Source organism: Gorilla gorilla, chromosome 1, assembly GCF_029281585.2.
Source record: "Gorilla gorilla gorilla isolate KB3781 chromosome 1, NHGRI_mGorGor1-v2.1_pri, whole genome shotgun sequence".
NCBI classification, from domain to species: Eukaryota; Metazoa; Chordata; class Mammalia; order Primates; family Hominidae; genus Gorilla; species Gorilla gorilla.
The window spans coordinates 128786100-128807730 of NC_073224.2; the positions used below are offsets into that span (position 1 = coordinate 128786100).

Sequence of the window (21631 nt, forward strand, 5' to 3'; positions counted from 1 at the left end):
GAGAATCCCCACATGAACCTGGGGAGGGGATGGAGAGCGGAGCTATAGAGTTAAAAAAAAAAAAAAAGGAAAGCAGTGGTAGGCCAAGGGGATTAAGTCCCCTGGGCCAGCTGCAGGGGTTTCTAGCATGTCTCCCCTGAGGAGTGGACAGCAGAGCGGTATTTCCACCAGATCTGTCCTGTGAGATGCTCAGGTATTTCTCCTGACTGTGCTCTTCTGGGCCATGTAGTGTCTTGGGCCTCTCCAAGATTCTATGTAATATCCTCTAATAAATTCCTTTCTGCTTAAATCAGCCAGAGTGAAATCTGTTGTCCCCAATTTAGAACAGTAACTCATACCAGAAGAGATTCTAAGCAAGAAACCCTCAAGGAAATGAGAATCTGGGACTGGTTTTCTGAACACGTTGCATTTTGAGGCAACAGGGAGCTGGTCGGCATCAGAGGACAGGCTGCTGGTGGTGGGTGGCTCACTGTGATGAAACAGTTACTGACAGGCCTGAGGCTGTGCAGCATGGCAGCTGTCAGAGGCAAGGCTTCAGCAAACTGAGCAGCACTGAGGTAAAGCTTGTCAGAATCTTGTGTTATCAAACATTTCAAACACACACAAAAATAGAGTAGTATGAACAACCCTATACACCTTGTACCCAGCTTCTAAGGTCACTCCATGGCTCCAGAAACTGCCTCTGTCCCACTTCACCAGATTATTCTGAAGCAAATCTTATGCACCATTTCATCCAAAAATATTTCACTGTGCATTTCTAAAAGATGACTTTTTAAAACCATAACGACAATACTATCATCACACATTTAAAAAATGCATACTAACATTTACTAGCATCAAATATCAAATTGATGTTCAGATTTCCCTGTCTTGCTTTTTTTTAAACAGGTTGTTCAAATCAGAATGAAGATAACTCCACACATTGCAATTAGTTGTTATGTCTGTTCAATTTCTTTTAGTCTATAGAATCCTCTCCCTCTCTGTCTCTCTGTCTCTCTCTCTCTCTTTTTCTCCCTATAGCAATTGATTTGATGAAGAAACTGAGTCATTTGTTCCACAGGCGAAATTTCCCACAGCCCAACCCCCTTTCCAGCTTGTTGGAAAGTTAGAAGTTACATTTCCAGGACTCCCTTTCAGCTAGGGTTCGTTGCAATCTGGCTGCTCCCAGTCAGACGCTGTATGTGACCTCTGGGTGGAAGAAAGTCAGGTGAGAGACGGCTCTTCAGGGTGCTGGTGGGGGCACTGGGGTCCCCTAAGAATCCGTGCTGGGGGCTTTGGGCTCTCACCCCTGGAACCGCAGGGCCAAGCAGCAGGCAAGGTGGTCACCGTGTGTCAGGCATTCCTCTTGGTTGCAGTGCTCTGGCTAAGTGTCCAAGTCTGGTTCCTTGGCCCTCCCAGTAAACCACCCACCTCTGCAATAAATTATTCTATGTATAAACTGGTATTCTGTTGATCGCAGTAGAGATTTCTGTAGAGAAAGAGGGGGATACAAATAAGGCTAAATTCTGCATAGCTCTGTAGGGTTTACAAAACAATTTCCCATACCTCATCACTGGGTGCTCTTAACTACCCCTCAAGGAGGGCCCTATTATCCCCACTGTACAGATGAGGCCCCTGAGGGTTAGAGAGACCAAGTGACCCACCCAAAGTTGCACAGTTAGGAAGTATCTCAAGACTGACTCCTAAGTCTTCAGATTCCAGGTCTAACACTGTCTCTGTCACCACCTTGCCCCCGTCTCCTTGTGGACTGCCATCTTCCCAGCTCAAATGAGGAAGGGTCTGGAGCTACAACGGCCCCAGGAAATCAGGCGGCCCAGAGACTTAGAGTCTGGAGAAACACCCCTCTCTTTGTTTAGGATGAGTGCCTCCTCCTCAAACTTCCCTGCCCAGTGAGGTCAGCCACAGGGCTGCTTAGACAAAATCCTGGGGCTTGGAGGCCCGATGCTTCCCTCCTTCTAGCCAGGCTGGGCTGCAGGGAGGGGCTGCAGGGAGGGGCTGCAGGGAGGGGCCGCAGTGGGTCAGGAAAGGCCCCTCTCCAGCTGAAGCCCTGGCCCCAACTCTGTCACCAAAGCTCCCCCAGACTCCCTGTCCTGATGGGTGCGGAAGGTGGGGTGCATTTGGAGATGGTTGGGAAGGGGGTTCAGGGGAAGCCAGGAGTACTGAGGCTTTGTCTAACGTGTTACCGTTCAAGGTTAAGTAGCAGCAGCAGCCTGAGGTTGTCTGGGTGAGAGGAGGGACCAGCAGGACGGCTCCAAGGGCCTCTGCCCTGTCCTCTCTGATGGACAGTAGCTTTGATCCTGGGGTCTAAGGCTCATAAATAATGTCCCAGGCACGGGTGCCCTGGGACTCATCCAAGGGCGGCTGGCTGACAAGGCAGTCTCCGCCGGGCCGCAGCAGGCAGGCCTGGCCCCACTGCAGCAGGCCGTGACGGGTTTATGACCAGCCACCGACAGTAGTTACCTCAGATTTATCACCCTTCTACAAGGGCAGTGGGAACTGCTAAAGGCTGCCAGGGAGCCCTTAAATCACAGTGATGGGAAATGCTGTCGGAGGGAGCAGAGGGGTAGGTAGGAGCCATCCGGGGGACTCAGGCTTCCTTCTGGCTTCTCAGGTTACAGTCCCTTCCAGAGGGGATTTACAGCCCTGGAGCCCAGCGGGGCCACACAGCACCCCTGTGGAGGAGCCAGGAGGAACTGCAGGAGAATGAGGGCTGGGCTGGCAGGGGCAGAGCCATGGGAGGAAGTGCAGGAACCCAGCACCCAGCCTGCTGGCCGCTGTGGCTGTGGGAAGATTGCCTGGTCAGATGTCCCTAGTGCAGGTGTGGCCCTGAGTGTGCAGGTGTCTGTGCCCCTTCTCTGGGTATGTGTCACTTCTGTTCAGGGGTATACATCAGCAAATACGTGCATGCATACAATCAATAAGACCATTTCTTATTGTACTGGAGCACTGGGCTGGCTATGGGTACTTATGAACTGGTACTGTAAGTGAGCAGGGGTTGAGGGGTCAGGCACATACTCAAAGGTAGTGGGTTCTGAGTCCCTGCACATGCCTGCTCACTGTGTGAGTCTGGGAAAATAAAAGAAAGAGGACACACAGGAGGACAAGGAGAAGAGCTGCTGTTGCTGCTGCTGCTGCTGCTGATGCTGATGGTAATGGTGGTGGTGGTGATGGCAATGGTGATGGTGTTGGTGGCGATGGTGTTGGTGGCGACAGTGATGGTGATGGTGGTGCTGGTGATGGTGATGGTGATGCTGGTGGTGATGGTGGTGGTGGTGGTGGTGGTGATGGTGGTGGTGGTGATGGTGATGGTGGTGATGGTGGTGATGGTGATGGTGGTGGTGGTGATGGTGATGGTAGTGATGGTGATGGTGGTGATGGTGGTGGTGGTGATGGTGGTGGTGGTAGTGATGGTGATGGTGGTGATGGTGGTTATGGTGGTTATGGTGGTGGTGGTGATGGTGGTGGTGGTGGTGGTGGTGGTGATGGTGGTGATGGTGGTGGTGGTGATGCTGGTGGTGGTGGTGGTGGTGGTGGTGATGGTGATGGTGGTGTTGATGGTGATGCTGGTGGTGGTGATGCTGGTGGTGGTGGTGGTGATGGTGGTGATGCTGGTGGTGGTGATGGTGATGGTGGTGGTGTTGGTGGTGGTGGTGGTGATGGTGGTGGTGATGGCGGTGGCGGTGATGGTGGTGGTGGTGGTGGTGATGGTGGTGGTGTTGGTGGTGGTGGTGGTGATGGTGGTGGTGATGGCGGTAGCGGTGATGGTGGTGGTGGTGGTGGTGGTGATGGTGGTGGTGGTAGTGGTGGTGGTGATGCTGGTGGTGGTGGTTGGTGATTGTGGTGATGGTGGTGGTGATGATGGTGGTGGTGATGGTGATGGTGGTGGTGGTGATGATGGTGCTGGTGGTGATGGTGATGGTGGTGGTGGTGATGGTGATGGTGGTGGTAGTGATGGTGGTAGTGTGTGGTGATGGTGGTGTTGGTGATGCTGGTGGTGGTGGTGGTGATGGTGATGGTGGTGGTGGTGATGCTGGTGGTGGTGGTGGTGATGGTAGTGGTGGTGGTGATGGTGGTGGTGGTGGTGGTTGGTGATGGTGGTGATGGTGGTGTTGGTGATGCTGGTGGTGGTGATGGTGGTGGTGATGGTGGTGTTGGTGGTGATGCTGGTGGTGGTGGTGGTGGTGGTGGTGATAGTGGTGGTGGTGGTGGTGCTGGTGGTGATGGTGATGGTGGTGGTGGTGGTGATGGTGGTGGTGATGGCGGTGGCGGTGGTGATGGCGGTGGCGGTGGTGATGATGGTGGTGCTGGCGGTAGCGGTGATGGTGGTGGTGGTGGTGGTGATGGTGGTGGTGGTAGTGGTGGTGGTGATGCTGGTGGTGGTGGTTGGTGATGGTGGTGATGGTGGTGGTGGTGGTGATGGTGGTGGTGGTGGTGGTGGTGATGGTGGTGTTGATGGTGATGCTGGTGGTGGTGATGGTGGTGGTGGTGATGGTGATGGTGGTGGTGGTGGTGATGGTGCTGGTGGTGATGGTGATGGTGGTGGTGGTGATGGTGATGGTGGTGATGGTGATGGTGGTGGTAGTGATGGTGGTAGTGTGTGGTGATGGTGGTAGTGTGTGGTGATGGTGGTGGTGGTGTTGATGGTGGTGATGGTGTTTAACAGAAGGGCAACTACCGATGGCTGAAAGAAATGAGAGAAAGAAAGGTGGGCGGTGGGTGGATAGAAAGTGATATAAGGAACAGAGAGAGAAAGAGCTGAAAGGAAGCACCCAGATAGCCATACAATGCAGCCAAATTAGCCCCAAATGTGACTAGAGAGGACAGGAGATAAATGGTAGTGAAGAGGTACAAGAAGAAAAGCCAAAAAGACAGAGAAAGGAGAAAGGTGACCCAAGAGGGGAGTAGGGTGAGGCAGCCGGCAGGGAGCACCATCTGCTCCAGAGGGCACCAGGAACTGGGCTTTGCAGCTGTTCATGCCTCAGCTGCCTCCATGAGTTACAGCTGGCTCGGCAGCAGGAGCCAAGGCAACCTGCCCTCTGGCCACTCCCCTGCCACAGGCTAGCAGCACCCAAGTCCAGCCCAGAGCACAGGGAGAGTGAGCCAGGCTGGAGCAGGAATCAGGAAAGCAAACATGCCACCTTGGAGAGTTCACACAGAGAAGGCGGTCTCTGCCCTCAGACATACATGGGCTGATGTGCATGTGCAGGTACCCTTGAAAGCCTGCTGGAAACCAATGCACGAACGTGTGCACACATGCATCCATCTCCATATGCTTGGGGACCTCCCCGCATACTCTTATGAAAACTCCTGTCCTGACTACATGATGCATCACTTGAAGATAGCAAAGGCGGCCCAGGTGACCTCTTCCTGCAGCCCTAGCAGTTCCTGAACTTGGCTCTGTAAAGTCTCCCTTTTCTGTCCTTGAATTTGCTCTGTGAGATCTTCTGGCTGGACTGCCTGGGCTGGGCTGGGTCAGTGGGGCTCTAACAGCCTAAAACCCAAAAGGCAAGGTCTGGACCACTGACACCATAAGTGCCACTGAGAGTAAAGCTCACTGCGGCAAACCCGGCTCTGCCACTGTAGACCCTCACGCTTCGGGTTTGAGGTGTTGGGAGGGGTTGTCTGTGTGTTTGTGGATACGTGCCTTGGGTGTGTCCATATGTCTCTGGGTGTCATGAGGCATCCAGCAAGGTCATATGCTCGGCATGTTGAGCCAAGTAACAATTCCCCAGGTGTAAATGTGGGCCCCTGGGTGTCAGAAAAAGCAACTTGGTAGTCACCAGCTCAGATGCTACCTTGAAGTCTACCTGACCACATCTGAGAGCAGTCCCTCCTCATCTATGCTATATTCCCACAGCTCCTGGGCCATGGACCACTTTAATTGGTTTATGATTCATGGTTTTGTACATACAAAATTATATAATGACATAATCAACACCTACTGCAGTGGAAAGAATATAAGGAGGGCCCCTGTGATCTCCACCTCCTGGTGTCCAAGCCTTTGTATAAACCCCTCCCTCTGAATGTGGGCAGGGCCTGTGACTCGCTTCTAACTAACAGAACTGGCAAACACGGTAAGGCATCACTCTCATGATTACATTATGTTGTAGAAGACTTGGCCTTGCCAGCTAACTCTAGAAATTCTCTTTGCTAAAGCAGGCAGTCATGCTAGAAAAGCCCACATGGCAAGGAACTGCAAGCAGCCTCTAGGAACTGTGGGTGACCTCCCACCAACATCCAGCAAAAAGCCCAGGCCCTCAGTCCCACAACTGCAAGAAAATCAATTCTGCCAACCACAGGAATTTGGATGCCAATTCCTCCCCTGCCAAGCCTCCAGAGGAGAATACAACCCAGTCAATATCTTCACGGCAGCAGCCTAAGACCCTAAGCAGAGGACCCAGGTAAGACATGGCATTGAAGTGTGAGATAATGCGTGTTGTTTTAAACTGCTGAATTTGCAGTACAGTTGACCCTTGAACAACACGGGTTTGAACTGAGTAGATCTGCTTATACATGGATTTTTTTCAACCAAATGCAAATTTAAAATACAATATTCACAAAATGCAAAACCCATGTATACAGAGGGCTGGCTTTTTGTACACCCGACTTCCTCAGGGCCCACTTAAGTATGTGTGGATTTGAGTATAATGCAGGAGAGGGGGTGTGGTTATGGAACCAATCCCCCATGTATACTAAGGGATGACTGTAGTTCATTGTACAGTAATAGAAAACTAATACCCATGTACCCACCACTTGACACAATACACTTTATAATTGAAGCCCTTGTAAAAGTTTCCTTGATTGCATTTCCCTTCCTACCAAACATTTATTAATGTTTTCTTAAGCATGTGTCCCTAAATAATATCTATAATGTTGTTTTGTATGATTTTGAGCTTCATATTTCATTACAAAAATGTATTTATATTGTCCATGCTATTTGGTAGCAAGTCATCCTGACCATCCCGCCATTGTCTATCTTCATAATAAATGGCCATCCCTGATGTGTGTTCAAGGCCTCACAGTGCCCCCGTGAGAGCCAGCTCCTGTTGCTTTTCCCCAGCCTGGCGCATCAGCAGCTCCTGTTCATGACTTCACACCATCACAGAACCTTAGTGTCAGAAGGTACTTTAGGGGTCAAGTCCAATTCCTTCTTCTATTTTGCAAATGAGGGAGTCTCTGGTCCAGAGATATGAAGTGACTTGACTTGTCCAAGGCTCAAGGCAAATAGAAGAGCCAAGACTGGGTCCCAGGCCCATGTCCAGTGCAAGACTTCCTACACTGGGATCTCTGGCTGTCAGAGTGCACCTACTCAGGGGACAGTCTGATCATTCCATTTCATAGCTGGTGCTTTTGTCAAATTAGTCCTGATGTGAAGACCTAGACTCAGTACTTCTGGACTTCCATTTGCAGTGACTGTCTCACTAATGGGGCCACCCCACAGTATGAAGAATTCAACAGTTTTAGAACTGCGTCCAAGAGAGCTTACTGCATTTATTATGGCGTCAATATTTTTCATTTAGCAAAAGCAAAGTGGTGTTCAAGCTAAGTCCCAGATACAGAAATAGAAACTGAACTGGGTGCAGTGGCTCACGCCTGTAATCTCGCACTTTGGAAGGTCAAGAAAGAGGATTGCTTGAGGCCAGGGGTTTGAAACATAGGCCTGGTCAACATAGTAAGACCATCTCTACAAAAGAAAAATTAAAAAAAATTATCTGGGCATGGTAGTGCACACCTGTAGTCCCAGCTACTCAGGAAGCTGAGGTGGGAGGATTGCTCGAGCCTGGGAGTTCAAGGCTGCTGCAGTGAGCCATGATTGCACCACTGTACTCCAGCCTGGGCAACAGAACAAGACACTGTCTCAAAAAAAAAAAAAAAAAAAAAAAGCTGACATTCTACCCCTGGTCCTTGCCCATTATAACAGCACCTCTCCCAGCACAGAAGGAAGATGCCCAGAACCCGCCCATCCTGTCTGTTTACATCTCAACACAATGTCACCATGTCTTCCCTCAGGCACCTCCACTGGACTCTGCTGTTTTTCTGAGGAGGCGCAGCCCTGCCCTCCACTTCCTTCTTCCCATGCCTCTCTTCCGCAGTTTAAAATGGCTGGAAGCTTTATATGATAACTAAAATCTCACTTAATCCTGAACAAAGGCTGATGGAGGGGAGCAAGTCGGAGTGGAAGGAGGGGAGAGGACTGGATTTGCTTCTAAAATCAGCCGTCCGGGGTTTCTGGAGCCCTGGAACATTGAAAGCTTCTTCCACATCTGCAAGACTTCATCCTGACACACCACTGCCTGCCCCATCTTTCAGGACTAGTGGTAAAAGCACCACAGCTACCTACAAACACATCACCGCATCCTAATTATAGGCCGACACTGGAGGTCAGGAGTTTCCAAAGCCCCTCTGCTGCACCATGCTGTAAGGGACAGCAGGGGGCGCACTACTCTCGGTCCAGGAGACAGGACTCCTTGTCTACCAGCCTCAATCTCAGCACAAAGCCTGTCACATGGCAGGATGCTGTGGTCTGAATGCTGGTGTCCCCCAAAATTCACATGTTGAAACATAATCCCCAGTGTGGTAGTATTAAGAGGTAGGGACTTTGGGGGAGTGATTAAATCACAACGGCTCGTCCTTATGAATGGGATTAGTGCCTTTGTAAAGGAGATTGAGGCCAGGTGTGGTGGCTGACACCTGTAATCCCAGCACTTTGGGAGGCCAAGGTGGGCGGATCACTTGAGCCCCGCAGTTTGAGACCAGCCTGGGCAATGTGGTGAAACCCTGTCTCTACAAAAAATACAAAAATTAGCTGGGTGTGGTGGTGTGAACCTGTAGTCCCAGCTACTCGGGAGGCTGAGGTGGGAGGATCACCTGAGCCTGGGAAGTCAAGGCTGCAGTGACCTGAGATCATGCCTCTGCACCCCAGCCTGGGTGACAGAGGGAGACCCTATCAAAAAAAAAAAAAAAAGACTGCAAGGAGCCTGTTTGTCCTTCTGCAATGTGAGGAAACACAGCAGGCGTTGTCAGTGAGGAACAGGTCCTCACCAGACACCACATCTGCTGGCACCCTCCTCTTGGAAACCCCAGCCTTCAGAACTGTAAATGATAAATTTCTGTTGTTTGTAAATTACCCAGTCTAAGGTATTTTGTTATAGCAGCACAAACAGACTGAGACAGAGGCCCATATATGTTTATTGATCGAAAAGCAAAGGACTGACTAAATAGCACATGGACCAGGATGCTCTGCCTATTTCTATCAGAAAGACTATTTTGCCATGGACCAGTGGACTGAGGGGTGTTGGCCTGCAGGTGACCCAGGAAGGAGCTGGGATGAGAAGCTAGATTTCTCTGTGGATAGAAACACGAAGCTGGCTACTGGATGTGGTGGCTGTCCTGAAATGCCCCCAACATGAGCAAAATTGTTACCTGTAGGTAGGTAGGGGAGAGATGCTGTGGGGAGTTAGGGGAAAGAGTTTCTGCCCAAGGCTGAAGTTTAGAAAAACTGCCTTCTTCCTAGTGAAGCAGAGAGGAAATAGGGAGCCTTCAACAGGTGCACTGGTACAGGCTTCAGTTTGAAATAGGGCAAAACTAGGCAAAGTGAGGGGTCCCATGGCAGGCAGCCCAAGAGCTAGTGTTCTCAACACAGATGGGATCCAAACCCATCGCTGGAGTATTAGGGGTTGATCCTGCCCCAGCCCCTCAATACACCCCCAACTTCTGTTCTCTGATGACTATAACGACATCCTTTAGGGGACAATGCCTGTCACCCCACATTGAGAAACACAGCACTGAGTAAGACCATTCCTGGGAGTGGTGACAAATAGGTGCAAGTTCCTGCTAAGTTCCAAGTGACAGTGCATTCTCTCCTGCTTTTGAAGGGAGGAACAGGGGCAGGAGGGCCCTTGGGATGGGGGAAGTCGGTAGTGGGAGGTGCATGGAAGAGCAGACCAACTTTCCTTCTTCCCCGTTTGGGATTGGAGACATCCTCCCCTGCAGTGCTGGGGACAGACAGTGGAGGTGGCTGCCTCCCCTGGCCTGCTCTCAGCCAGCCCTGATACTCCCACTAACTAGAGAGAAAACAAAGGCTTCCCCTGTCCTTCATGCCAGCTTCTCTCAGTAAAAGGAATAAAACGGCCCACTTATTTTTATTGCTCATGGATTTCCTGGGAAATGGGCTATCAGTTCCCCTAATGTAAAGATAATAGGCTCATCTCCCTTGGCAAATGGCATAGCCCCAGCATGAAAACACTCACAGAACTGTCAAGAGGGCTCCCCTGCTGAGGATGCAGGGCCCAGGAGCAGGACCAGGACAGGAACCAAGGAGCAGGCTTGGGCCCCCTAAACCCCAGCCTGGGAGTGCTGGCTGCAGCCAGTGCGTGCTGGGTCCTTGGTACCCCAGGGAGAGGTCATTAGTCTCCTCAGAGCCCCTAGTTTCTTCTCTTGGCTGGGACAGTGGGTGGGGCACTGGGAAAGGAGCTGGGTCATAAGCTGAACGAGGTTGTCTTACTCTGCGAGGTGAGGGAATGACCACTGCTAAGCAGGCTCCCACAAACAGAATGCTTTCCACATCCATCTTTGTCACTGCCGCTGAGCCCACCACTAGAAGACATCCCTCCCAGTTGGACAGTCTTTGCCTCTAACCCTCACCAACACTCATGGGGTAAGTAGATGCGTTATAAGGATGCCCATGCAACAGGTGGGAAACCTGAGCATCAGACAGGAAAAGCAGGTTACCCATGGCCACACAGCTGGACTCGGACTGGAAGAGAGGACGAGGGGCCCTGCAGGCCAAGGACAGGATGCTTCCTAGGGAAGGGGGCCATGCTTGTTCAAGACATTCTCCTCCACCCCTTCCCTCCATCCCCATCACTCAGGACTGAAACTTTTGCAATAACAGCATTTCAGGGGCTTCAGCAGTGAATGGTGGACCACAGCTCCCCACTCCCTCCCACCCACACACAGAGTGTGGGGACTCCTCAGCCTCTGCAAGGGCCACTCTCTCACTCAAAGAACAGAGTAAAGGGCCTGGCTTTCCTCATAGTCTGCAGGGGACTGGCCCCTCTATGCTGAACCCAGGGCCCCGTGAGGCCCCGTGCATTCAGTCACACACACTAGACTCTAGTTTCATGTCACCACTTTACTTTTCACATGTATACCAGCTCTCTTCATCTAGGCTGCGTGCTCTGTGAGGGCAAGGATCCTCATTGACAGATACCATTTTTCCTTCCAGGGAGCCTTGGGCAGCGCTGGGCAGGTAATGTGAGCTGTGATACCTACTGACTGATCAGTCTGGGAGGGTGGGGCATGGCTCTGTTCACGCTGGCCACAGGGAGTGTATGACTTTGCTGAACTTTTTTTCTGCCTGAGGCTCAGTTTCCTGCTATTCTTGGTCTATGTCTGTCTCCCTGAGGGCTCCAGGGCTGGCATCCGGTACGTGCCCTCCTCCCACTCCCACCTCTGCTGTGCCTGTCCCTTAAGCTGGAAGCACGAGCAGGAGAACAGCAGGGGCAGCCTCACCCAGAAGGCAAGGGGCAGCTACCTGACATTCCTCTCCTCTTGGCTGCTGGGGAGCCTAGGGGAGATGTCATGGTCTGAGGATGGAGGAAAATGAACCCACATTGTCTTTCTGTTCCAAAGGAGAAAGAGGGTCTGCCTAGAACCATGGAGACCCTGGGCCAGGGCTGCTTTCAGCCTGGGGAGCTGCTGGGTATGTGTGGGCAAAGCTGCCAGCACAGGAGGGGACTGCGGCCTTTGGGGCTGCCCTCCGGTGATCAGAACACTTCTAGGGGAAGCATGGTGATGAGGGTTGGTTCACTCTGCATTTCAGAGGGAGGACCTCAGGCCCAAGAGGGGACAGGGATCCAAAAACCCTCCAGCTGCTTGGAAGGTTCAAAAAGGGGTGTGGACGCATCCACATCAGCAGGAAGTAGTAGGAAAAGTCACCAGGGAACACATAAGGATGAGGCCGGGAGAATTTTAGCATGCAAATGGGTAGGATGGCCTGTTTACTGATCAGCTGCTGCCTCCTCCTTCTCCTCCATGTCACAGGAGCTCTGAGGCCGTGCCTTCGCCTCAAGCTCCTTCTCTCCAGCTGGCTCCACGTGAGGCTCCTCTGCCAGGAGGTACTGGGCCAGCTGCTCCAGGTGCTCCAGGCTTATCTTCTGCAGGCGCTCCTCGTGCTCCTGCCTTAGCAGCTGCAGCACAGCCTCGGCATCCTGTGGTTCAAAGTGTTTAGCTAGGACCAGTCCCAGCCGGTGCCACAGGGGCTGGGTCTGGGGCTGGTGGGCCTCCTTTAGCGCCATCTTCTCCAAGGGCTGCATGATGACATTGATAGAGGCATTGGGCCCAATGCAGTAGTCAGAGAGGTGCTTGTCATCCTCCAGGAGCTGGCCACGGAAAAGCAGGTGCTGCTGCTCCTCAGGCACCTTCAGCCGCGTGGACACCAGTCTCTTCAGCGTGGCTACACTCTCTTGCCCTGACACCTTCAGACTGCATCTCTGGCCCAGGAGCAGCTTGACTGTGAGGAACATCGGGTTGAGAGTGGAATCAGGAGGGATCCATGCTCTGGGAGCTGCCCTGAAGATTAGGGGGCCCTGCAGGAGATATTGGCTTCTCCCTATCAACAGAGGGCTAGTAGTCCCAGGAGACCAGGGACCCAGCTTAGGCAGGCAGCCATTGGCTAGTGCACGGTGATGTCACAATGCTGCGGGAGGGCTCATTTCCAGAGTGGAACTTTTGGGACAGCAAAGGGGTATTTGGGCCCAGAGCATCCTTCCTCCACGAGAGGAGAAAAAGAGCACTAGGAAAGAAAATGTGGGACTGGGAGAAATGAGAGTGAGACTAGGGAAAGGGAGGGAGGGAAAGGACAGGGCGGTGGGAGGAGCATGTCTATTGATTTCTTCAACGCATGTGTACTAGGTGCCACCTCTGTGCCAGCACCTGGACCTGGGGAGACAGTCATATTCAAATGGATGCCTTCTGCCTTCATGACACTTTCACACTAGTGAGCTGGCTAGCATTTATCAAGTGTCCTCTTTCTGTCAAGCACTTTACACGCTCTTTTGGATTGGGCTTTCCAGCAGCAGACCCTGAGACAGGGATTTGAGAACAAGTACTCAATTAGGAGGTGATCCCAGGAGGCACCAGGAAGGGAGTGAGGATGTGAGATGAGGACGGGAGGGAAATCAAAACGTGCATTCATGAGCAGGTTGCCATTGTGGGCAACTAGTATGTTATCCTGCTGGGGAGTTCTGGGAGGTTGCATGGAACACACCTGAGTTGCACCAGGTGTGGTTTTTTTGTTTTTTTGTTTTTTGAGACAGGGTCTCACTCTGTTGCCCAGGCTGGAGTGCAGTGGCATGATCTCGGTTCACTGCAACCTCCGTTTCCTGGGTTCAAGTAATTCTCCTGTGTCAACCTCCCAGGTAACTGGGGCTACAGCTGCACGCCACCATGCCTGGCTAATTTTTGTATTTTTAGTAGAGATGGGTTTCTCCATGCTGCCCAGGCTGATCTCAATCTCCCAGACTCAAGCAATCTGCCTACTTTGGCCTCCCAAAGTGCTGAGGTTACAGGCATGAGCCACCGCACCTGGCCGAAGCTGCATCTTTATGCTCTGACTCCTGTCTTTGGCTAATAGAAGTGCTACCTCCTTGGCACTTCTGGTCCACAGGTGTTAAGCAGCATGCTCCTGTGACCACAGAAAAGTAGGAAGCCATCGGGCCCTCAGGAATGTGAGTGCTGAGGGGATGGGGCAGGACAGCCCACAGCATCTGCATCACAGGCCTGCCTAATTGAACCCTCTCAACCTATGAGGCAGGCACTGCCATGATCTCCATCTGCCAGAGGAGAAAGTGGAGGCTTGGCTGATCCTACAGCAAGCAGGCAGAATTGTTCGTGTCTTCACTGTTACCTCATGTTGCCTCCTAAACAAATTTCTGCTCAGTGCCTTTTGTGGCCCAGGCCCTGAGCAGGCACCCCCAGCTCAAAGGTGAATATGAAAAGGGACACTGATTGGGCCTCCTCTGTGTCTGCAACTTCTGTAGCATTTGGCAGTTTTCAGTGCAACACATTGCTGAAGGCCTTCTGGGTCAAGCCCTTTATATATGTTGTCACAATTTAGCCTGGGAGGAAAGTATTGTCTCATTTTAGAACTGAGCAACCTTGGAGAAGACCTGAATAATGTCTCACAGCCAGTGGGCTGATTTTGTCAGGGATCCCCTCAACTCTCACCAGCTCTGTGCTTGACTGTGCCCTTCTTCTCACTCACCTTCTCCCTCCCTCCCACCTAACCTCCTTTCCTTTTCCACCTGCCTGGAAGCTACAGTGGCATGATGCTGTTGTCAACATCCTTGGACTTTCCTGAACTGCCCTTCCACAGCACCCAGCCCTGACCTCCGCCCAAAGGTGGCTGCAAGCTCTGTCCCTGTCTTTGGAAGCTGGCAGCCAAGAGCAGCTGGTGAAGATACCCATGGGGCCGGGTGCGGTGGCTCATGCCTGTAATCCTAGCACTTTGGGAGGCTGAGGCGGGCAGATCGTGAGGTCAGGAGTTCAAGACCAGCCTGACCAACATGGTAAAACCCCGTCTCTACTAAAAATACAAAAATTAGCCGGGCGTGGTGGCGCGCACCTAATATCCCAGCTACTCGGGAGGGCTGAGGCAGGAGAATCGCTTGAAACCGGGAGGCAGACGTTGCAGTGAGCCGAGATCACTCCACTGCACTCCAGCCTGGGTGACAGAACGAGACTCTGTCTCAGAAAAAAAAAAAAAAAAGAAGAAGAAAAGAAAATATCCATAGATGCCACAAACTCAGCAAGCCCTCACCCCTCACCCCAGCCCCATGTTCACTCTTGCCAGGTGACTCATATTCTAGTCCGTAGGGAAACTAGAGCTCACAAGTCAGGAATTCCCTGACCTTCCGTCCCTTCCTCACTTCCTTCCTCCTCACCTTTCCCCCACTAAATGAGCCCCCTTGTTATTTCCCTTCTTCCCTGAAAATGTCTCCGAAACCCACTCCTCCTCCTCTGCATCCCCACCGCCCACTGGTTCAGGCTGTCAACTCCCTCCAGCCCATAGTTCATCTCCTCCACCAGTCCCACCACCTTGGGTCCATTCATACCACAGCCAAGGGGATCTTCCCAAAATAAAAGCAAGGTTGTGTACTCCTCTGAGTAACACCATCCAGTTTAGTTTCCTCTGCTTTTGGAATCAAAACTGACCTCCTTGGCCGGGCCCTGCTTGTCACCCAGCCTCGTGCCTCCCCACTTGGCATCCTCCACTGTAGCCACACCAGTCTGCATTTCCTCTACTTGCTTGTCCCATTTGAAACTCTTCCAACTCATCCTTCAAAACTCAGGTTAATGCATGCCTATAGTCCCAGCTACTTGGGAAACCAAGGCAGAAAGATAGCTTGAGCTCAGGAGTCCAAGACCAGCCTGGACAACATAAGAAGATCTTGCCTTTAAAAAAACAAACAAACAAAAAAAGACAGAAAAAAGAAAAGAAAAAAAAAGAAAGAAAAAAGAAAGAAAAAGAAAGAAAAAAATTCAGGTTGAAAATCACCTCCTCCATGAAGGCTTCCTTGCTCTCCCCAGCCCTGGGAAGAGATAATCCCACCTCCCTCCATGCAACCATTGCTCCCCTTGAACGTAGTTACGTGAATGCATCTAGCACACCTCATTAGCTCTCAGAGACTGGGACTAGGTCTTCTCTGCCTTTGTGTCCCATGCTTCCAACACAAGCCTGGTACACAGAATGCCTTGAATACCCGCCTGTCAAATGAAGAAGATAAAATTGAGACACATTGAGCCATCCAGGGGCATGCAGGGCAGGTCCAGTGCAGCAGGCTGTGGAAAGACATAAACCCGCCTGCAGCCTCTCTCTCACCCCCACCTCCTGCCCTAGAGAGATGAAAATACAAAATTACATAAAAAATCAATCAGAAAGTGAGGCCAGTCTTTACCAAAGGATCTTCTATAGCATTTCTTTAAATAGCCAGCTCCCCTGGTGCATTTGAAATAAGATAGAATTTGTAAATGTACCTGTACATACAGTGTGGGGGAGACCTGTGGACTGTCTTACTGCAGGGCGATGGATGAGGTTTCTCCTTGGCCATGTGGGCACTCCCAGCCTCTAGAGGGGAGGACTCAGTGGTGGACAAACCATCAGATGGACAGGATTGGGGCCACACCATGGGAGATGTCCTGAGCAAAGCAGAAAGATGAAAATCAACTGCCTGCCTCCAGCATCTCTTCCTCAGACCCATCCACCCAGCCAGACACTGCCCAGGACACTGGAAGCCACTGAAGAAGACATATTGGGCCTGGGCTTCTAGAAGCACATGAGCACCACAGCTCAGGCTTTGTTTCTCCCAGACCAGCGGCAGTGTGCAGGCAGGGGCCCTTGTGACTGGGGCTTAGAGAGTCATATCTGCTGGGCCACACTTTCTAAACCAGGCTACCTGCTCTAGAGAGTCCTAGTTGGGCCATGAAGATAGAAGCTTCAGAATTAGTGGTGCCCAGAGAAGCCGAGAGAGATGGTCACTACCCAGCTGCTGTGTCTGTGCCCAGGAGACCCCATTGCCTTTCCTAAGGGGGACAGTGGGGGCACTTTGCTGGACCCTCAAATCACATTTGGAGCCTGGAAATTTTATGTTTTCCCATGTAATTGCTTGTGATAATTATGCAATTAGCATTAGAAAATGTAATTGTGTAATCGGAGCATGCAATCAGACAATGATTGCCATAATTAGGGGGGAAGATTATTGGGAATGAGTGGGTCTGGTGACTTGGGGAAAGGAATCGATGTGTGCAGACAGTGCTGGATAGTATTAGGCTATCTTGAAAACAACTGCAAATGCAATTTGTGTCACTGGGAAACAAGCACAATGTCTGGCGGGGAAGATGGATGGGCGTGGGAGGGTGCTTTGGAACAGGTCTGTGAACATCTGGGTTCCTCAGAAGCCCTTTGCAATCTCCTGAGCAGATGAACTGGACATTGAATGCTGAGGGTGTGAACTCCTCAGGATAAAAGCCAAGTGTCCAGCTGCCGGCCTGGGGCCTGCCTTGAGCAATCCTGTTCCTTGAGTCCCATTTTCCTCCTCTGTCTAACGGGAGTGTGATCACTGCCCAGCCTCCCTTGCAGGGTTGCTGTGAGGGCCAAAATAGGCAGGCCATACCCCCAGGACCTCACACAGCATCCAACCCATGAAGACATCCAGACGTATAGATTTAATTTATAAATGTAAACGGCAGCTCTTACTGTCACCCCTCAACAGTGAAGGAAGATCCCACTGTGCCTAGAACTGTGCCCAAAGTGTGAATCCCCACAGGCCGGGGTGGGCCCCACTGCTTGCACAGGTCGGCAAGCAGAGGCCTTTGCTGACTGCTGAGGGGGGCTCCAGGAGGCGGGAAGTTCACAACCACTCCTAGGGGCCACAGGAAAGGCTCATATAGAAGATAAACTATAGCCTCTGCCCACCTCACTCCCTGGAAAATGATCAAGTTATTGCACTTTAATGATGTCAGGCTGGCCTTCCAAGGAAGGTGCCTGGGATGGAGCAGAACCTGGGGAGACAGAGAAGGAGAGCAAAAGCAAGACAGAGAAACGAAGAAGGAATGGAGAATAAGAAAGCAGAGTGTAGGAAGTGCTTGGAAAGGGGCGAACAGCAGAAGGGACACAATGAAAAGGGGATGGGATAAAAAGTGCAGGCAGGGGAGCAGCACCAGGGAAGAAGGTAGAAAAGGAAAGAACTGGGGTGGGTGCGGGGTTGGAGAAGCAGGAGCATGAAGGGACAGTTCATGCAAACCAAGTGCAGTCAGTAGCGCTGCAGGCCTCCCTTCTAAGAACACAGTCCTCCCCGCTCTCCTTATAGTCTGCAAATGGTTCACGGGGAAACTTTGGCAGAGAAAGTGGAATCTGGGAAGCTGAGAGCACAAAGCTGTGGTCCCCAGCATACCCTGCTGCCTCCAGCCCATGTAGCCGCATCACTCAACAGTGTGTCTCGAGCGCCCATGATGTGCCTGCACCTGCAATGGTGAGGTGAAGACTGGCAGGTCACCAGACACAGCCCTGTGGCAAGGGCTGCCCCAGGCCCACCACTGTGCTGCTGGAGACCCCACTCAGCCTGTGCCACCTCCTGTTGCTGTCATCAGGGACCTCTTACCCCTTTGAGGAAGAGGGCTGCTTTGTGCCCTGTCAGGCCTAGCACAGGACACGACCGGCAGCTCTTTAGGTGGCTCCTGACCCAGGCTGCCCTCCATAGTGCCTGGCACATAGTAGGTGCTCAGTAGGTGTGGCCCACTCCCTGCCCCTCATCCACTGGCTGGCATTGGCTGTCTCAGCAGCTGCACCAAAATGGGTTTGGGGCTTCTCCCATGAGGGCCCTAAAGCCTCCTCCCTCCCCGGGTCTCAGGGAGCCGAGGCCCAGGTGAACCTGAGCCTGGGGCCTGCAGGGCCAAGGAGCTGGAGCAGGAGGAAGGCAGCAGATCTCATGGGGCCACAGGAGCCCAGGGGACATCACTTACAGTCCCAGCCATCTCTGGCTGACAGTGGGTAGTCCAATATCTGAAAGGCCTCAGTCCTCACACCAGACAACCTAAGTCCTGCCCTGTGCTGGTGTCCTGGAGCCCTGGAGAAGTCAGACACTGGCTGGGAGCAGCTCAGAAACCTGGCTCCAGAGACCACATGGAACTCACAACTGCTGGAAAACCTCACCGGGCTGTAGCCTGCTGTGACCACTAGATGTCACTGGTGACCTCACCAGCCAGTCCAGCGGCTGACACCAACCAAGCCAGCCTGGGGCCTGGGCACAAGGTCTTATGTGGAGACCAGCCCCCTCCTCCTGCAGATCACCAGCCATACTCCTGCCCTCCTCTTCGGGGTCGTGGTCTGAGCACAGACATCGCCTGGCACTGAAGCAGGAACAGGATAGTAAACTTTACTATGGAGGCAAAGAAGTTCTAACTCCAGCAGGAGGTGGGCCCTGATCACAGGCTTCACCTGGGAGGGAGCTTGGGTGGGTGTGAAGGAGGAACAGGAGTTGCCCTGATGAAGAAGGATGCCCTGACTGAGGGCCCAGCACACGCAAGTCCATGTGGAAGTGTGGGACTCGGTGAGCTGGAGTGCAGCAAAGGAGCGAGAGGCGAGGCAGTCAGGAAACAGGCAGGGCCGTCACCTTCACAGAAGAGCTCTTTCCTGGAGCCAAGACTTCTGCATCCCTGCAGTGCACAAGCACAGGAGTCCCCAAGGAGCAGCCCACAGCTAACGCTCACTCTGTCTTACACACACATGCACACGCACACGCAAACGCACGTACACACATGCCCTGCTAACCTAAGCTGGGATCAGCAGGGGGCTTTCTTTCCCACACTGTCTCTGAGCTCCACTGGGGCTCTCGGAACACCAGGACCCCAGCCAGTGTTATGGTGCCAAGAGTGAGTTTCTCCCTCCCTCAGTGCCTTCTCTGGTGTGCCCTGGAGGAGACACTGCCCATGGTGTGGCTGGTGGCCCATCATCTCTGTTAAGGGTGATTTAATCATGATCAGCACAGGGGCATCTCCTGTGCCCGTCTGCACTCTGGGCTGTGTGATTTCAGCTGACAAAAAGTAGTCTGCTTCAACCTGTAGCTGTGGGACTGCCACGCGTTTAAACATACCAAACAGGCTGGGCGCGGTGGCTCACACCTCTAATCCCAGCACTTTGGGAGGCCAAGAGGCAGATGGCTTGAACCCAGGAGTTTAAGACCAGCCTGGGCAACAAGGCGAAACCCCATCTGTATAAAAATACCAAAATTAGCAGAGCATGGTAGTGTGTGTCTGTAGTCCCAGATACTGATGAGGCTGAGGCAGGAGGATCGCTACAATTTTATCATCCTGCCTCAGCCTCCCAAAGTGCTGGGATTATAGGCATGAGCCACTGGCCTCCATGTGATTCTTGAGTACCTTTTTCCCTTTTGTTTCCTCTTAAAGTGCTTCCTGAAAAATCTACAATTTTATCTTGGTTGCAAGAATAAGGAAAAAAAAAAGATTTCTTCCCATCTAGGCCAGATTAGATGGAGAAGCAGAGGGCCTCCTGGGCCAGGCAGAATGGTAGCTATATTCTGGACATTCTACAAAGGTCCAGCTGAGGGCCCGGACTTGGCAGGCACCCCCCCAGGAATGGCTTTGATAAATGTTCCCCTTCCTACAGGGGTGACTGCTTCCTTGAAGATCTGTGTTATCAACCAGAGCGACAGGAACCCTCCACCAGGTGGCAAAGATCAAACACGATGCATTAAAAGCCAGGACCAAGAAGGGGCCCACAAAGTCCTGCCCTGAACACCTCCTGCTCTTGCTGGTCTTGCAAGTCTACAGCCAGGTGTGGGTGGAGAAGCCAGTGGCCAATCTAAAGATGCTGCCACATGGATCGTGCAGGACCAGAGAGAGTCCTTGTTGCTCCTGGCGAGATACAAAGGCTGGTCTTTCACCAGGGCAGCTTGTGCTAGCCTTTCAGCCTGACTCTTGGCCTAAGGGTGCTAAGGCGAGTCCTTGGGTGAGATTCTTGCTAACAAGACCCCTTCTGTCAGTTGAGGAAAGCAGGCTCCTGCCAGAGAAGATGACATGGAACAAGCTGCATGACATCTGCCCCAGAGGAAGCCAGGACCAAAATGAAGGAACAAGGGAAAAAGAGTGAGAAAGCTGGGAACAGAGTGAAGCTGGGCTTGGGGGAACTGAGCTACCTGTAAGACAGACCTCTGTTAGGGGAAGAGAGACTAAACTACAGCTGAACTGAACAAGGGGCTAGTAAACTTGGATTTGACTTAGGCTTGATTAACCCCAAGGAAGTCCAGTTGGCAGGTGGGATGTTGGGTTAGGGTTACAGTTAGGGTTGGCCTATTATTTTGTTTGACTTCCTGCTCCTCTAGCTGGTAGCACTAACCACATGCAGCCACTCATCAGAACAAGCTGGAGCCAAAAGCAAGAGGGAGAATATTTAAATCCAGCCAACGGCTGATTGGATGATCCTATGAGCAGCATGGACTGTATGGAAAAACGGGCCCGATCAGGGGCTGCCTCAAGCGCCATAGCAGACCATCAGAACTACTTCAGTGGAGTCATTCCTGGTATCAAAACCCAAGCGACTACCTGTTGGACCAGCAGCCTCATATCCTAGCTGATGGCCATCCCAGGGGTCACCAATATGAGCTTCTGCCCTGAAGTGCGTCTTCCACTGCAAGAATATCACACTGGACTGACTACCTTTTGTACATTAAGTATATTACCTAATAAATGCTCCTAGGACCCACAGACAAGTCACCCCATTACTTTCATTAACAGGGACCTGATTAAGAGGTAAGTGTCTTGGAAGGGACAGGACTCATGGTAAGGTGAGAAGTATAGAGCATCTGGCACCAGAATTGGGGGTGGTAGGGGCTGGCAAGAATGTTACGTGGGGTCTTTGCCCTGGAGAGAACTAGAGAAAGACAAGAGAGCCAGCTGTCAGCCCTGCCTCTCCTTTGGCCTCTCCAAAATACTGCCTCCCTTTGTCTCCCACCCAGCAGAAGCGTGGACCCCAGATTCAATAACTGCTGGCCTGAAGCTATCTCTGGCATTTGCAATTGGCCTGAACACAAGGTACTCAAAGGAGGCCTGAGAG

At 52.1% G+C, this 21631-nt stretch overlaps 1 protein-coding gene across 3 annotated transcripts in view; it reads right to left on the reverse strand.

The window, feature by feature from the left end:
* Positions 1 to 11116: 11116 nt before the first annotated feature.
* The window catches only part of UBL4B (ubiquitin like 4B), a 31576-nt gene continuing 21061 nt past the window's right edge, over positions 11117 to 21631 (reverse strand). For 2 of the 3 annotated variants that reach the window (XM_063696185.1, XM_063696180.1), the window contains exons 2-4: positions 16039 to 16200; positions 15673 to 15768; positions 11117 to 13085 (exon numbers count right to left, since the gene is read on the reverse strand). In XM_063696185.1, the coding sequence (XP_063552255.1) occupies positions 12003 to 12527 (525 nt within the window). In that variant the 5' untranslated portion in view covers positions 12528 to 13085; positions 15673 to 15768; positions 16039 to 16200 and the 3' untranslated portion in view covers positions 11117 to 12002. Of the gene's footprint in view, positions 13086 to 15659; positions 15769 to 16038; positions 16201 to 21631 lie in introns of those variants that run through there. The other variant, XR_008669392.2, reaches the window with a different exon arrangement.